The sequence below is a fragment of the Beta vulgaris genome, chromosome 8 (assembly GCF_026745355.1).
Source record: "Beta vulgaris subsp. vulgaris cultivar EL10 chromosome 8, EL10.2, whole genome shotgun sequence".
Lineage (NCBI taxonomy): Eukaryota > Viridiplantae > Streptophyta > Magnoliopsida > Caryophyllales > Amaranthaceae > Beta > Beta vulgaris.
Window position 1 is genome coordinate 59890363 of NC_079209.1, and position 18269 is coordinate 59908631.

Sequence of the window (18269 nt, forward strand, 5' to 3'; positions counted from 1 at the left end):
GCACCCAAAAACTTTTATGTTTCAATCATGCATGATGTTTTCAACGTTGAATTTTCAAAACCCATTAATCATTTTATAATCAACTATTAATAGTTAGTGATAATTTCAGTTAATTAATCATTAATTTGGTCTTTTTCTTTAATTTTTCTATCATTACTATAAAAAACAGAAGAACAAAGACATCATTATCTCCACCGATCAAGCTTCTACTACTACTACTACAACAAGTTCAGCAACAACTAGTGATAGATTTTCAAGAAAACCCAGAAAAAATCACAACTTGAAATTATATAAGTGTTCTTTAAATTTGAGAAAGTGGTTTTTCTTTAGAAGAAAAGCTATAAAAATGGAGCATACTTCTGTTGCTGATATTGTTGATGATAAATCAACTGTTGGTGGTGGTGTTAGAGACGTTTATGGTGAAGATTTTGCCACTGAGGATCAGCTTGTTACACCATGGACTGTTTCTGTTGCTAGGTACACTCAATTTCCCTTGTTTTTTTGAAAAATTGTGATCAAAATTCTGACATTTTATTGTTAATCAGCATGTAATATTGAAGTGTAATTTGGGTTTTTTTTTTTTAGAAAAGAATTAGTGTGCTTGATGATCAGTTAAAGTTCTTATTTTTATTTGTTTTTTAGAGGTTGCATGTAGAATTGGATAAATTTAGGATCAAATTCCTGACATGTTATTGTTCATCAACTTGTAATATTCAGATGTAATTTGTGTTAATTTTTTTTGAAGAAGAATTAGTGTGCTTGATAATCAGTTAAAGTTCTTATTTTTATTTGTTTTCTAGAGGTTGCATGTAGAATTGGATAAATTTGTGATCAAATTTCTGACATGTTATTGTTCATCAACTTGTAATATTCAGATGTAATTTGTGTTAATTTTTTTGAAGAAGAATTAGTGTGCTTGATGATCAGTTAAAGTTCTTTTTTTTATTTGTTTTTTAGAGGTTGCATGTAGAATTGGATAAATTTGATGCAATTTTTGGTAGATTCTTGACGTTTTACTTTAAGCTGTAACACTTTTTTTTTTTGCTTTAAGATGGTAAGCAAGAATACCCTTTTGTAATTTTTTAGTATAATGTTTTGATTCAATGATTCTATTGGTAGTATAGTTTATGATTAATTTTAGATTCTTATATGATAATTTTCATAACCCATATGATCAATTTTGTCAAATTGCAATTTGTTGTTGTTAAAACCAAATGAAATATATTGTTTGATTTAATTATGTCATTTAGAATTTTTCATAATTTTTAGCTGGAAGTAATTACCCTGTATTTTAAACACTATTTTTATGTTATGTGTGGTGGCATATTCTTGCCGTTAAGCTGACAACACTTTCACTCGTTATTCTTTGATTTTTTTGATATATTTATTTGAATAATTATACTTTCTTTTTGTTCTTACATTCTGATGCTCTTTAGTCTTTTACCCTGACCATAAGTTGCTTTCTTCTGAAGTTCAGATCAGATAAGCTTTTAGTAGACCAGACTAGATTATACTATTGTACTTTGTTTAGTCTCATCAAATATCTTCAGCCTTATGTTATGATTACATTTTGATTCCTGTCTTTAACAAGATAAATTTAAAGCTTGGTAATATGTTACTCGGACACAGAACTTATCGATCTAAGTCTCGAACTCGGGAGTTTGGCCCAAAATGTAGTGTCAAAATGCCCATACGATGTCCGATTGTCAAAAGACCCAACATGTACATGAGGTAGAATAAAAGAGTCCAAGTGAAGTATGGAACCTATCTTGTTTTCATGTGTTTGATGTTTCACAAATTCAGTTTTGTTTAGTAAATAGCAGTTTCAAGCACCAAATAAGCTGAGTAAAATTAAGGTTGAATCAGTGAATAAAAGCAGCTCTAATCTGTAAGAATCAGTTTAATCCAGTAAGTAAAAGAGGTGATGTGGACAGAATCTTAGTTGCATTGTTAAGAGGTGTCATTTATGGAGAGGGGTTGCGGTTCTAGCTTTTACGTTAGTGTCAATATGATAGGCTACCTGTATTGTGAATCATGCAGACATTTGCATGGGTTCTTTTCGGAGGATGTAAACATGTACTAGATGTTAGGAAGAGTTTTTTACTCTTACAAATGTGCATCACTTGCAAGTTGCTAGTTGTTAAAGTTTTTTTTTCTCTTGTGGTGTAGTGGTTATTCGTTGTTGAGGGATCCGCACTTCAACAAAGGACTGGCCTTCTCAGAAAGAGAGAGAGATGCCCACTACTTGCGTGGTCTTTTACCTCCGGCTGAAATCTCTCAGCAAGTTCAGGTTATGTTGAGCAACATTCATATTATAGTTATGGCCTACTATGTGATCTTCCCCTATGAATTTTTATTAACTAAGTACTTATGCCTAATTATTTTTCAGGTGAAGAAAACGATGGATAATATTCGCCAGTATCAGGTTCCATTGCAGAAGTACATGGCCATGATGGATCTACAGGTAGCATTTTTTCCTAATATTGGTCTTTGGGTAATCATGTCGGACAAAAAAGGTTTTGCTATGTGATCCTTTTTGGGTTTTTAGAAGGGGAATTAATTTGTTTCTTTTTCTTTTTCCCGCCTTTATATCTACAGGAAAGAAACGAAAGGCTATTTTACAAGCTTCTCATTGACAATGTTGAAGAATTACTCCCAATTGTGTATACACCCACTGTTGGGGAGGCTTGTCAGAAATATGGAAGCATCTTCAGACATCCTCAGGGTCTATACATTAGTTTGAAGGAGAAGTATGGAATATGGATGCATCTGACATTATAGTAGCATCTTTCATTTTAATGTTCTTTGAACTTAAATTAATTGGATTTCACAGGGGAAGGATTCTTGAAGTTCTGAGGAATTGGCCTGAAAGAACAATTCAAGTTATAGTTGTGACTGATGGTGAGCGGATTTTGGGACTCGGTGACCTCGGTTGTCAGGTAGGGGAATGTGCCTTGATGATTAGATGATATTAAAACAGACGCAAATGATATTATAGCTATAGCGACATGACCTGGTTTCAGGGGATGGGAATTCCTGTGGGAAAATTGGCTCTTTATACAGCGCTTGGAGGAGTTCGCCCTTCATCTGTAAGCATTCTAGACCTGAAGTCAGTTGATAATTTCTTATAATGACTAATATGAGAAGCATCATCCGAGTATTATTGTTACAGTGCTTGCCAATAACAATTGATGTCGGGACTAACAATGAGAAAATGCTGAAGAACGAATACTACATTGGTCTAAGACAAAAAAGAGCAACTGGACAGGTAATGATATGTATCTTGTTTCGTTCAAATTATAGAATGAATGGGGAATGGAATCAAATCATAGAATGAGGAATGGTAACAATAAGTGTTACCTTCATTGGGTGTTTAGTTCCAGTATGTAAAAAAACATTTTTAAGCATGGAATTGAAGCAGGTAATGTAATGCGCTACTGCAGGGTTGAGAAGGGTAATAACTTGTTAAGGATCACGACACGCAGGAAATAGAAACTATATATTATTTTTCCCTCAATCCTCACACCAAACATGAAAAACGGTTTCTTGGTTGTGTTTCTAGTACTTAAAAACTCTTACTAAACATGCTCTTACGGCCCGTTTGGTAGTCGTTAATAAATTGCGGTAATGGGAATGAATTTTAAGTGTAATTTTATTAGGGAAGTACCCTTAAAATCTCCATGGGGAGGCATTTTTTCTCCATGGACAAGTAATCTCACCCCTAAACTTGTGTTTTTGTCTCCAAAGGGAAGCAATTTTCATTACCACTCATTACCACCTACAAGGTGGTATTGGATGGGAATGAAAATTCAAGAAGAAAAGTGGACACTTTATGATAAATTAGCATTACCATGGGAATGGACAATGATATTTTTCACAAATTTACACACAAATTCATTCCCATTACCACCATTTATGACCAACTACCAAACGGGCCGTTAAAGTACAAAGATATAGGAGTAGATATTTTTCTGCATATGTAATGAGAATGAATATTATGTTCGTGGGCACATTATCTCTTACACTGAGGCAACTGGAAAAACGTCTGTAGGAATACGATGAGCTTATTGACGAGTTCATGAGTGCAGTGAAGCAGAACTACGGAGAAAAGGTTCTTATACAGGTTTGTTACCATCTATAATTTTTGCCTTATTTTGATTCCGATTATTTGGAATAGCCCATCTTCCTTAATTTCCTTGAAGCTTTCATTGTTTTCTTATCTGATTTAAGTGATGAATATAGTTTGAAGACTTTGCCAACCACAATGCCTTCAAGCTGCTCTCAAAATATTCGACAAGTCATCTTGTGTTTAATGATGATATTCAGGTATATAATGAAATATATAGCTGTTAATGACATTGTTTAAGCCTTGTTAAATCTGATAACCTGCTTCATCTGTCCTTATTTTCTGTAGGGAACTGCATCTGTTGTTCTATCAGGCGTTGTTGCTGCACTGAAATTAGTCGGTGGCACCTTGGCCGAACACACATTCTTATTCCTTGGAGCTGGGGAAGTAAGAATGATCACTGTTGCAACTTGCAAATACTTCCTCTCTTCCTTTCTAAATGTTATTTAAGTTTTTTTGCAGTCTCAAAGATGCACCTCTGACCATAAATACCTTTAATTATGTAAATATGTACTAATGCACTAGTAACAATTATAGAAAGATTGATACGTTGAAAAACCACATTAAAAGAAACCTAACAAGTTCTATCTATATTAGTGAGAATCTACGGTCAAAGTATTAAAACTTTTGACTCTGGAGAGTCTAATAACACTTACTAGAGGACGGAAGGAGAATTATTTTTTGTTATTTTCCTCTGACCTGAAGCTCGAGTGTAAAGAATATGAAAACTGCAAGGTTTTTCAATAATAGTTATCACATCAAGTCCTGCTAAACACAGTGAAAATTTATTCGGTTTCTTGTTCACTTGGCCCTATCTATTAACATAATACGGTATCATTGGTCAGCATGTTTCTTGTTTAAATACTGTGACCCTCAATGAATGTGAAGCTCATTTTGTTTCCGATTTTGTAGGCTGGGACTGGTATAGCTGAACTTATTGCTCTTGAGATGTCCAAACAGGTATGACAGATATATGTGGAAGTAGGTTTTCCCATTTTTAAGGCATTTGGAAGGAGGAAGATGACATAATTAGTGAACTTTTTTGTTGTAGACAAATGCACAATTGGAAGAAACTCGCAAGAAGATTTGGCTTGTTGACTCTAAGGTTGTGGAAGCTTAAATGTTGCACTTTGCATTTGAAGAAAGAAAAAGAAAACAGATTTATTCATCTTTGTCTTGTATCTTCCTTTATAGTTCTTTTTATTTTTTATGGAATCTTCCATTATAGTGCTGCATATTCATCAATGTTAAAAATCTATTCTTGCAGGGCTTGATTGTTAGCTCAAGAAAGAATTCACTTCAAGAATTCAAGAAGCCTTGGGCTCATGAACATGAACCTCTTGGTGATCTGATAAGCGCTGTCAAGGTACAAATATTAACTGAATGAGGGAATTTCAATTGCTCATGTTTGTATTTTTTATGTGTTGTTTGATAGGTGATTTTCTATCTGTGTAGGCAATTAAGCCGACTATATTGATTGGATCATCCGGTGTGGGAAAAACATTTACTAAAGAAGTCATTGAGGCCATGGCATCCTTTAATGAGGTAACCTCCACCCTCTTTCTGATACCCCCTCCGTGAAGAAGATCCCTTGGTGTGTTCTTTTACCTGCAATTCATCTATCAGTTGTGATTGAACTTGGGTAGCCCATATTGGGAATTATTCGAGTTTATCCAAACGTATTGGAACTTATCAGAATCTACTTCTCCTGAAAATCTGTTTCTAAGGTGAAAAGAACAAATCATATAGAGGTTACTCAAACTAAAATTGCAATAGCATGAGATTCTAGGCATTTGACTGTCTATTCAGCCAGGCATATTCAGATTTAAACCTATGTTACTTGGACTCGTCATTTGAACCTACAACATTCGCATGTGCAATTTGACAGCATTAGCGTGGAAAGTTTTTGTAAGATAGAGGAGTCTTGACAGTTGGTCTGTACCCATGTCTGATATGAATTCCTGAGTGTGACTAACATGGAAATTTTATAAACTTAGCATTAACCTTCTTTTTATTAGAATATATATGAAATACTAAACCTCAGTCTAAGTATATTTGGATATTTGGTCCAGAAACCGCTGATTATGGCTCTCTCTAACCCGACAACACAAGCAGAATGCACTGCAGAAGAAGCTTATACTTGGAGTAAGGTAACATACTTTTGGGACCTAATCTAGTGATTGATTATTAATATTTCATAGTGTCAAAAATGTGTTGTCTCTATATACATTCTGAATAGCTTCTTTTCTGTCTCTAAATGAAAGGGCCGTGCAATCTTTGCTAGTGGCAGTCCCTTTGATCCTGTAGATTATGAGGGGAAAACTTTTGTTCCTGGCCAGGTAAAGAAAGTTATCATTGTACTATCTAAATTTATAAGGCTGAGTGGAACGTGATGGATGATTTTAATTTGTTACAACCTATAGGCCAACAATGCCTACATTTTCCCTGGATTTGGCCTGGGTTTGGTCATCGCTGGTGCAATCCGAGTCCACGAGGACATGCTTCTGACAGCTTGTGAGTATTGCTACTTTGTCGAACTGAAATAGTTCTCTCTATAGTTAGCTGTTGTACTAAATTAGTTAATATCGCGGATTTAGTATGGTTGGAAAATCAAATCATTCAAAACAAAAATAAGAAGGAAAAGAGTTACTGAGATCATAAGATAGAAAGATTACTCATAAATTCTGATGTGAAACTCAAAATGTCATCTGATTTGTGTAAAATTTTGGTATTACTACCGCTGTCCTGATGATTTTTCATTTTCTATATCAATATGTTGGAAATGTCGATCATTTTCAAAATAAATACCAATATCTTGAAACCCCAAAGTTACCTTTGATCACTTACTCCCCCGAACCTGATAATGAGTTCATACTAAATAGATATTGTTTTTTCATCTACTTTTGAGAAAAGCTCATGTGTTAGAAACATATTTATGGGCAATATTCAGACAGATGAAATATATAGTTACTGATGGTTACAACTTAGAATAACTGCAGAGCCCTGCAGATAAATTAGAGTGTATTGTTCATTTATCCCTCTTTAGGCAAATATGTTTAACATGTTGTCCTTTTGGCAGCGGAAGCCTTGGCTGGGCAAGTGACTCAAGAGAACTATGAAAAGGGGATGATTTATCCACCATTCTCGAACATTAGGAAGATATCAGCTCATATTGCTGCTAATGTTGCTGCCAAGGCCTATGATCTAGGTGAGCCTCTTTCTTATACACAAACACGTGCGCAAAAAACATGACACAATATGATCTTTTGCTTCTCATATATAGTGAAATGTTACATTGATTACATGAACTTTTCTTTTCTAGGTTTGGCAAGTCACCTTCCTCGTCCTGAAAACCTTGTGAAGTATGCAGAGAGTTGTATGTATAGCCCTGCTTACCGCAGCTACCGATAAACAAGCATATGACCAAATATAGTGTTTGCTTGGAAGATGTTCCATGCAACTATTGCACCACGTGGCAATACAACTCTTTCGTACTCTTGGATAAATTGGGTGGATCTCAGGAGTTCATGAAAAATGAGAATTACTTTTAATATATCTTGTTTAGTTGAAAAGGGTTTGGTTATGCTCTCTTGTTTGGTTGAAAAGGGTTTGGCTTATTCGCTATACCGTGTCACGTAGGATTTACAACGGTTGTGGGATTTTTCTAGTGTTTTCCCAGCATGTTTGCGAAGTCGGTCTATTTGGTTCCTTTGATCTTTTTCATCCTGTAATGAAGTGTGAATTTAAGGGAATAATACCTTCAGCAAGGGCGGTGTCTATACTATCTGTAATGTACTAATGTGCAACTTAAAGTGTATTGTATAACAGTTTGTCCATAATTGAATGTTTGGAACACAAGATCTCATTAACTACTCATCTGTTATATCTCATTAGATTTTATGAAGACATTTGAGCTGAATGCTTGCTGTATCAAATCAATCATATGGGATAAAGCTGAACATTTTTCAAATATAGTTATATGATATATATATCTGAAAAACAATATCAAAACAATACTGCACATAAAGAATTTTAAGCATATATGACTTTTGGTTGCACTTATTAACGTGTTATGATACCCCTACGGCCCTACCAACATTAATACAGATGCTTTGCGTAAACTTTCCACATGTAGGTACTCTAATATCTCTATAACATTGCTGTCAAAAAAATATCTCTATAACATTAATACTTATTTATCTGTTGATACCCCTACTAACATTTTATGGGCTCCGGGAGCTTCAGAAAGTGTGTAATATAATCTTCAATTTTGTCTGTTTTACGAGCATTTTCAGACTTCTACGGGGTCGGTTATATTTTTTTCTTGAAACCATCTTACGTTCTCTACCATGATTTTTAATAATATATATCTGGTGCTTGGGTCCATTTGCAATGTCTTAAAAAGTCTCTAATACAACATTTATAATTTTCTAGTGCAACCCCTAATACCACCGACATAGCCGTGAAAGCTGTCAAATGTCCGTTCGAAGCCATGTCAGTTCTTATATTGACCTACAATGTCCCTAGGAGACATTCCATGGCCTCTATTTTCCAGGCCCCCGTGAAGCCCCGAAAGTGTGTAGTATAACCTCCAATTTTGGCTCTTTTGACGGCATTTTCGTACTCCTTCGGGACCGGCAATACTTTTCTTCCAAAACCTTCCTAGAAGCTTCAGCATGACTTGTAATGCATCTATGGTGCTTTGGACCCTTTGCGTTGCCTCAAAAACCCTTTAAATACCATAAATGTTAGTATTCGGTTGCAACCCCTTAATGCCCCCAAAATGACTGTAAAAGCCGTCATATGTTCGTTCCAAGCCATGAAAGTTCTTAAATTGATCTCTCATGTGGCCAGAAGGCACCTCATTGTCTCCATTTGCCGGGCTCCGAAAACTTAGAAAAACGTGTATTATAACCTTCAATTTTGACCGTTTTACGAGCATTTTTAGACTTCTCCGGGGTCGGTTATATTTTTCTCCTGAAACCTTATGACATTCTCTACCATGATTTTTAATACATCTTTGGTGCCTGGGTCCATTAGCATTGCCTTAGAAAGCCTCTAAATACAACATTTATAATTTTATAGTGCAACCATTAATACCACCGACATTGCCGTGAAAGCCGCCAAATATATGTTCCGAGCCATGACAATTCTTAATTAACCTACAATATCCCTAGGAGGCATCCCATGGCATCTGTTTTTCAAACCGCGTGAACGCCCGAAAGCGTGTAGTATAACCTTCAATTTCGGCTGTTTTGGCAGCATTTTCGTACTCCTCCGGCCCCGGTAATATTTTTCCTCCAAAACCTTCCTAGAGGCTCCGGCGTGACTTGTAATGCATCTATGGTGCTTTGGACCCTTTGCATTGCCTCAAAAACCCTTTAAATACCATAAAAATGTTACCGTTCGGTTGCAACCCCTCAATGCCCCCAAAATGGCGATAAAATCCGTCATGTGTACGTTTTAAACCATGATAGTTCTTAAATTGATCTCTCATGTGGCCAGAAGGCATCCCATGGTCTTCGTTTTCCAGGCCCCGGAAACATAGTAAAGCGTGTATTATAATCTTCAATTTTGACCGTTTTACGAGCATTTTCAGACTTCTCCGGGGTCGTTTATATTTTTCTCCTGAAACCTTCTTACGTTTTCTACCATGATTTTTAATATATCTTTGGTGCTTGGGTTCATTTGCATTGCCTTAGAAAGCCTCTAAATACAACATTTATAATTTTATAGTGCTACACTACCTAATACAACCGACATTGCCGCGAAAGCCGTCAAATGTCCATTCTGAGCCATGACAATTCTTAAATTAACCTACAATGTCGCCCAGGAGGCATCCCATGGCCTCTGTTTTTCAGAACCCGTGAAGGCCCGAAAGCGTGTATTATAACCTTCAATTTTGGCTGTTTTGGCGATTTTTGTACTCCTCCGGGTCCCGTAATATTTTTCTTCCAAAACCTTCCCAGAGGCTTCGGCTTGACTTGTAATGTATCTATGGTGCTTTGGATCCTTTGCATTGCCACAAAGACCCTTTAAATAGCACAAATGTTAATGTTCGGTTGCAACCCCTTAATGCCCCGAAAATGACCGTAAAAGCCATCATATGTCCATTCCAAGCCATGGTAGTTCTTAAATTGACCTCTCATGTGGCCAGAAGGCATCCCATGGTCTCCGTTTTTCGGGCTCCGGATAAATAGAAAAGAGTGTATTAAACCTTCAGTTTTGACCGTTTTACGAGCATTTTCAGACTTCTCCGGGTCGGTTATATTTTTCTCCTGAGACCTTCTTACGTTCTCTACCACGATTTTTAAAACATCTCTGGTGCTTGGGTCCATTTGCATTGCCTTAGAAAGCCTCTAAATACAACATTTATAATTTTACAGTGCAACCCCTAATACCACCGACATAGCCGTGAAAGCCGTCAAATGTCCGTTCCGAGCCATGAAAAATCTTAAATTGACCTACAATGTCGCCAGGAGGCATTCCATGGCCTCTGTTTCCCAAACTCCGTGAACCCCCGAAAGCGTGTATTATAACCTTCAATTTTGGCTGTTTTGGCGGCATTTTTGTACTCCTCCGGGCCCGGTAATATTTTTCTTCCAAAACCTTCCTAGAGGCTTCGGCGTGACTTGTAATGTATCTATGGTGCTTTGGACCCTTTGCATTGCCTCAAAAACCCTTTAAATAACACAAATGTTAATGTCCAGTTGCAAACCCTTAATGCCCCAAAAATGACCGTAAAAGTCGTCATATGTCCGTTCCAAGCCATGATAGTTCTTAAATTGACCTCTCATGTGGCCAGAAGGTATCTCATGGTCTCCATTTTTCGGGCTCCGGATACATAGAAAAGAGTGTATTAAACCTTTAGTTTTGACCGTTTTATGAGCATTTTCAGACTTCTCCGGGGTCAGTTATATTTTTCTCCTGAAACCTTCTTACGTTCTCTAACATGATTTTTAATACATCTCTGGTGCTTGGGTCCATTTGCATTGCCTTAGAAAGCCTCTAAATACAACATTTATAATTTTACAGTGCAACCCCTAATACCACCGACATAGCTGTGAAAGCCGTCAAATGTGCGTTCCGAGCCATGAAAAATCTTAAATTGACCTACAATGTTGCCCAGGAGGCATCCCATGGCCTCTGTTTCCCAGGCTCCGTGAACGCCCGAAAGCGTGTATTATTGTAACACCCCGATAATTCTCTCTTCCTAGAAAATACTTTATAATATAAAACTTAGAGAATTACCCAGGCATTATCGCCCGTGTGAAAACGTTTCGGCTTACTCAGAATTTTGCAGCGGAAAACTTACTAAAACAAAAATCAACTTTATTAAACTTATGAAACCAAATGACAATGTCAAACTTAAACACACCAACTAAATAAACCTCAAACTTAAGTAAAGATGTTCCTACGAAAACAACTTAAGTAATACTAATGACATAAAAGCCTCTCCATTCCAGATTCCCCAATGGTATGCATCTTCGAACCTGTAATGTCAATGCTTTCTTGACTCTGCTCCCCCGAAGGATCACCACAGGATCAATAGGCAAAGCCATGATCACAAACACAGACAAGCACGTAATCAGCAAAGCTGAGTACTACATATCAGACAAAATAATCCTAAACATGATACTACAAACGTAAACTTGCAGGGATAAATAATAACATAAATAAGTAATACTCTGCAGACGACTTTTACTGAACTAAACTTAAAACATCTTTTATTACTTTAATGGAATAGTTATTAGACGAGTTGTCCTGCCAATAAAAATGAAATGGGGGCGCGACTCCGCATTTCAGAGTGACCTGCGATATCGAGGAACCTTTGAATAAAAAGGGATGGTGATCAACCCATTCCTAGAAAAACTATGGCACGCTCACCATAACCCCAACCCTTATGTCCAATTCTAGACGTGCACTAGTCTAAAGTCTATAACTTATTCTCGTTTCACTTTACGTTGCATTCTTTTTAATACTTGTGATGACACCACAACAACCAAATAATACACAATTCATAATCACATAATCATAACAAAATTCTTTTATCTTTAGATTAACAAGTGTTCACAACTTATCAATCAAGACTCCTTTTATTTCTTTTTATCCTTTGTTGAACCCAGCCAACAGAAATCCGTACCTTTACATAGGTATAAACCATACTTACCAAATAAGATCCCGGTTCTTATAAGATAAATTAATAAACTCAAAGAATCCATTATTCCAATTTACTTACATTAATTCACTCACGAATTAATACCAAACTAAACTTAGTTGCTTGCATCAAACTTCCATACAAACAAGTCATACTTAACATATTCTTAGTTTACATGTAGCACCAAGCAAATAACATGTAAAGCATCTGTAAATCATATATATGAACACAAGGTCCTATACATGATACTACAAATTAAAAACATCCCTAGAGCATGTTTCTAACCATTTAGCACGTAGACTATGTACGTACCTTGTGTAAACGAAACGGTAGGCCACTTTTAACACTAAAAGTCCCCTACAGTGAATTCTCCGCCTAAACAACCAAAATAATCAAGTAAATACTTGAACTAAAAAAAATACAGCAACTTTAAAACGTCCCAAACCCTTTTAAACTTCTTTAAAAATCGTTTTTATAATTTAAACTCTCATTATTTTTAATCCCTAGTATAGATAAACTATTCTAGTGATTAAAAACCATTAAAAACCTTAAAATATTAACTTTCTGAATTTCCAGCACTATAAAATTTTCTAAACCTTCTGAAAATATTTTAAATGATATAAAAATCGTATTCCAATCAAAATTCATATTCATACTTTAAATTACGATTTCTAGTGATTTAAAACCCTAAAAATCACATCTTTCATGATTAAAACTAAAAATAATAAATCTGAAATTTTTCTTTTATACATATGATCCGAAAATACATATTTCATAATAAAATAATAACTCAAATCGAAATCATGCAAATAATAATAAAATAACAATAAAAATTAGAACTTTAATGGAATCTTAAAGGAGAAGTAAAGAAAACAACCAAATAAGAGGAGGAAGGGCGCCGAGCGCTGGACAGCAGCAAGGTCCGGCGGAAATCATTTTGGCTTCAAGAAAAGTGTTTGTGACGTTTCTTGTTCAACAAGAAACGTTACTTAGCGAAGAAGAAACGATTTTTGAGAGAAAAATGAAACACGCACAAGAGGAAGAGAGAGAGAAAATGTCGAGTGAGGGAGAGAAATCAAGTCACGTGCAAGGAGGAGAGAGAAAATAAGTGTAGGGCAAAATTTGGGTTTTAGGATATTTAAATAGGCTAATCCTATTGGGCTTAGGAAAAGGATTTCAATAATTAAAACTTTGATGACTAACAAGATGGGCTTTTAGGACTTTAGTCATCAAATTCCTTTCCCTTTTTATTCTTTTGGGCTTTCGATTCCATTAAGTTTCTTTTCAAAATGCTTTTAATAATTAAACTCTTATTTAAAAACGCTTAATTAAATATTACAAACTTTATTAAGCTAAAAAAATATTTTTAGTTGACTTTTAAAATAGTCAACCCTTTTTAAAAGTCAAATCATTTTCCAAACTCATTTGGATTTAAATATAATTACATAAATACTTAAATATATTTATGAAAATCCTTTAAAAATGTGGGGGATTACAGTCTACCCCCCTTAAAAGAAGTTTCGTCCCGAAACTTAACACAAAACCCTCTGTTTTCGAAATTTAACTCATCATTTCGAAAATCTTTTGAAGAAAGGAGTGCCTCTGTGCACTTTCCCATTTTTAAAACACTTGTGTTACTTATGAACACTTTTCTTATGCGGAGACTCTACTTCTTTTGCACTAACATGTGCAAATTGCCCAACATAGGCATACATATACATGAAAATCTCATAAAAATAGACAAAAAGCGCGAAATTTATCGCATTCTACCCCCCTTAAAGAAAACGAGTTACGCCCTCGTAACTCACCTCAAGGAATAGGTCTGGATACTTTTTCTTCATATCCTCTTCGGCTTCCCACGTTGCCTCTTCTGACTCGTGGTTAGACCAAAGAACTTTGACAATATGAACATCCTTGTTACGCGTACTACGCACTTTCCTGTCGAGAATCTTGACAGGTCTTTCCTCATAAGTGAGGCTACTATCTATCTGAACTCGTTCAGGCTCTAACACATGGCGCTCATCAGGGATATAGCGCTTCAATTGGGATATATGTGAAACACATCTGCATCTTTTCAAACTCCATTGGCAATGCCAATCTATAAGCTACTTTCCCAATGCGCTCCAAAATCTCATATGGGCCTACATATTTAGCACTCAGCTTGCCCTTTTTCCCAAATCTCATAACGCCTTTGGTGGGTGATACTTTCAGGAATACTTTATCACCTACAGCGAACTCTCTTCGCGCCGTTTTAAGTCTGCATAACTCTTCTGCCTATCTTGCGCAGCTTGAATTCAGCCTGAATCAATCTAACGTTCTTGACGGTCTCCTCAATGAATTCTGCCCCAAAACTACATTCTCACTATAGTCTTCCAGCAAATGGGACTTCTACACTTCCGTCCATATAACGCCTCAAAAGGTGCCATCTTGATACTCGCATGGTAACTATTATTGTAAGAGAACTCAATCAAATCTAATTGGTCCTCCCAACTTCCTTGAAAATCTATAGCACAAGCTCGCAACATGTCTTCCATAGTTTGGTTAGTCCCTCAGTCTGACCATCGGTCGCAGGGTGAAAGGCGGTACTCATCTTTAATGTTGTCCCAAGGTTTGTTGACCTTTTTCCAAAACTTAGATAGAAATCTAGAGTCACGGTCTGAAATAATGTCCTTTGGACTCCGTGCAATCTCACTACATGCTTGATATAGGTTGTAGCGAGTTGCTTCTTCTTCCATGTCTCCTTAATAGGTATGAAAACAGCGGACTTGGTCAGTCTATCACTATAACCCAAATGGTATCATTTCCACTCCTCGACTTGGGTAAGGCAGTCACAAAGTCCATAGAAATCGAATCCCACTTCCATCCAGGAACCTCTAGTGGTTGGACGTCCCCATGGGCCTCTTATGGTCTATCTTCACTTTCTGACAGGTTAGACACTTAGACACATACTCGGCTACCTCTCGTTTCATGTTCGGCCACCATTATAACTTAAGATCCTTATATAACTTGTCACCCCCAGGGTGCACGAATATGGAGTGTTATGTCCCTCATCCATAAGACGTCTCTTTATATCGTTACACTTCTGTGGTACACACCACCTCCTTTAAACCTTAGACTCCCATCTCATGAATCTTGAAGTCTACTTCCTTACCTTGCTTCATTTTCTTTTATCTTATCTAGATGCTCATCCGCTTGACCCTCAATGATCTCATCGAAAACTGACACTCCCAAAGAAAGGTTACTAAGTCTAGCCTCACTTTCCCCAGGATTTAAAATTTCTAGGTTCAACCTTTGCATATCTCTACACAACTCCTCAGGGACTATCAAAGCACTCAAGCTATGACTCGATTTCCGACTCAAGGCGTCAGCAACCACATTTGCTTTCCCCTCATGATACTGGATTCTAGATCATAATCCTTAATCAACTCTAGCCATCTTCTTTGCCTCATATTCAAGTCTTTTTGGGTAAATATGTACTTCAAGCTCTTATGGTCTGTAAATATCTTGCAAGTTGCTCGATAAAGATAATGTCTCCAAATGGCAGCTAACTCTAGATCATGGGTAGGGTAATTAGCCTCATAAGGTTTCAATTGACGCGACGCATAAGCTATTACCTTACCATTCTGTTGCAACACACAACCCAAACCATTCTTTGAAGCATCACTATAGACCTCAAATCCCTCATTCCCATCAGGTAGGGTTAAGACAGGTGCAGTGGTTAAACGATCCTTCAAGATCTGAACTTCCTCACACTTCTCATTCCACTCAAACTTGGATCCTTTTTCATCAGATTAGTCATAGGTCTTGCTATTTTCGAGAAATCTCTCACAAATCTCCTATAATAGCCAGCTAAACCCAAGAAACTTCTAATGTCAGTCACACTCTTTGGAGTTGGCCACTCACTCACAGCTTGAATCTTAGCAGGATCTACAGAGACTCCTTCCTTAGACACAAATGACCCAAGAATGCTACTTTCTCCAACGAAATTCCACTTAGAGAACTTGGCATATAGTTGGTTCTTCCTCAAGGTTTCCATATAATCCTCAAATGTTCATACGTGTTCGGTTTCATTCCTCGAATAAATCAAAATATCATCAATGAAAACCACTACGAACTTATCTAAAAACTCGTGAAAGATTCTATTCATCAAATCCATAAATATAGCAGGAGCATTTGTTAACCCAAATGGCATTACAGTGAACTCGTAGTGACCATAACGCGTTCTAAAGCAGTCTTAGGTACATCCTTATCAGCTACCCTCAACTGGTGATATCCTGAACGTAAGTCAATCTTCGAGAACACACTAGCTCCGTTCAATTGATCGAATAGGTCGTCTATTCTAGGCAAAGGGTACTTGTTCTTAATGGTAACATTATTCAACTCCCTATAATCAATACATAACCTCATACTCCCATCCTTTTTCTTCACGAACAAAACAGGAGCTCCCCAAGGCGATGCACTCGGTCTGATATAACCCTTATCCAAAAGTTCTTGCAATTGCGTCTTTAACTCACTCATCTCAGGAGGTGCCATTCTATAAGGTGCCTTGGATATAGGTGCAGTTCCAGGAACTAAGTCTATGGTAAGCTCAACAGCTCTAGCAGGTGGCATACCTGAAATCTCACTCGAAAATACATCCATAAACTCATTCACAATTGGAACATCCTCAAGCTTCACTTCTACTTCTTTACTCACATCCTTTTGAATCTCACAATCGATATTGGCCTTGTAAAGACTCAACCAATTCATCCCAAGAATCACATCTAGGTCTCCCAAATTGAATTCTATTAAGTCAGACGGAAATACAAAGCCTCCTATCTTCAAAGGCAGGTTTCTAAACAACTTGGTATATCTTATGATTTCTCCAATAGAAATACTAATAGACAAATTAATCACTTCATAATCTACTAATCCCAATTGAATCCCTCAATCAATCCTTGCTCAATTCACTGAGCCTTTAACTCCTCAGTGGCTATTACCTCATATGCAAATCTAGACAACGCTATGAACTTGCTATGATACTTAGAGATAGTCATACTTCCCATCCTAAGGTTTATAACTCTAGTTTCCTCATAAAAGCAGGGTAAATTTTTTTTTTTTCTCTCTTAAAGCAACAATAAAGGATTCCCAAATAAACTCTTTCATATAGTCTCATTCCTTCCTACTATAAGTCAGTCTCATCTTTCAGATATAGTATAACTTGACCTACTTTCACACTCTCAGGACAGTTCACAGCCCCAAAAATCTTTTAAAACGCCCTAATCCGACTCTCTAAGAGGATAAGGTCAGCTTACCCCTTAAGGTACGACAGTTTAATCTTAGCTAGTCTCTCAAACATGTCCCAGCAGAATCAGGACACTCAACTTTTTCGAGTCAAATTCTTTGCCAACAGGCGAATAGCAGAAGCTAAGGCATCATTTTGTTTGACGCTCTACTTCGCGACTGAAATCTAACGTAACTTTCTTTGGGTTCCAGCATAACTTACATGTCCATCTAATAAGGCAACATTTGATTTGATCATTAAAGATCGCATCAACAACAATTCCACTAAGTTTCAACAAGAAGTGTTCTGTAATAATCACGTAATCATCCATGTAAAATATATTCACATCAACGTGCAAGTAGAAACAAGCAAGCAAGAATATAATCACATGATGAAAAGAATGATAATAAAATAAGAAAAATATTCCCATCACGTGCGCAGAATAAATTCTTACTCACTCATATAAAGAAATAATAACTTCTATTCCTCAATCGATAATAAGAATATTTTCCCAATCCAAAATAACCAACTTATTCCTCAATAATATAAAGAATCAATAAGGAAATTTAACCCATTTAGCTTGACTACTTTCCAACATAATCTTAAACATAAATAAATACTCGATGGAATTACATTATCATTCCTATCCTTATTTCCTTTATACTTTTATGGAGTAAACATTTCATCTCCAAAGTCTCCAAAGTCTTCACTAGAATAATAAT

The 18269-nt window shown here is 36.4% G+C and overlaps 1 protein-coding gene across 1 annotated transcript; it reads left to right on the forward strand.

Annotated features, from left to right (window-relative positions):
* Positions 1-38: 38 nt before the first annotated feature.
* On the forward strand, positions 39-8002 carry LOC104902285 (NADP-dependent malic enzyme). The gene is made up of 19 exons (XM_010690007.4): positions 39-477; positions 2170-2290; positions 2390-2464; positions 2599-2750; positions 2834-2939; positions 3024-3089; positions 3173-3268; positions 4052-4123; positions 4243-4326; positions 4415-4513; positions 5039-5086; positions 5178-5231; positions 5394-5492; positions 5582-5671; positions 6199-6276; positions 6391-6465; positions 6550-6640; positions 7206-7334; positions 7449-8002. Exons 1-19 carry the CDS (start codon positions 347-349, stop codon positions 7535-7537), a joined length of 1755 nt encoding a protein of 584 aa, XP_010688309.2. The 5' UTR covers positions 39-346; the 3' UTR covers positions 7538-8002.
* Positions 8003-18269: the final 10267 nt, after the last annotated feature.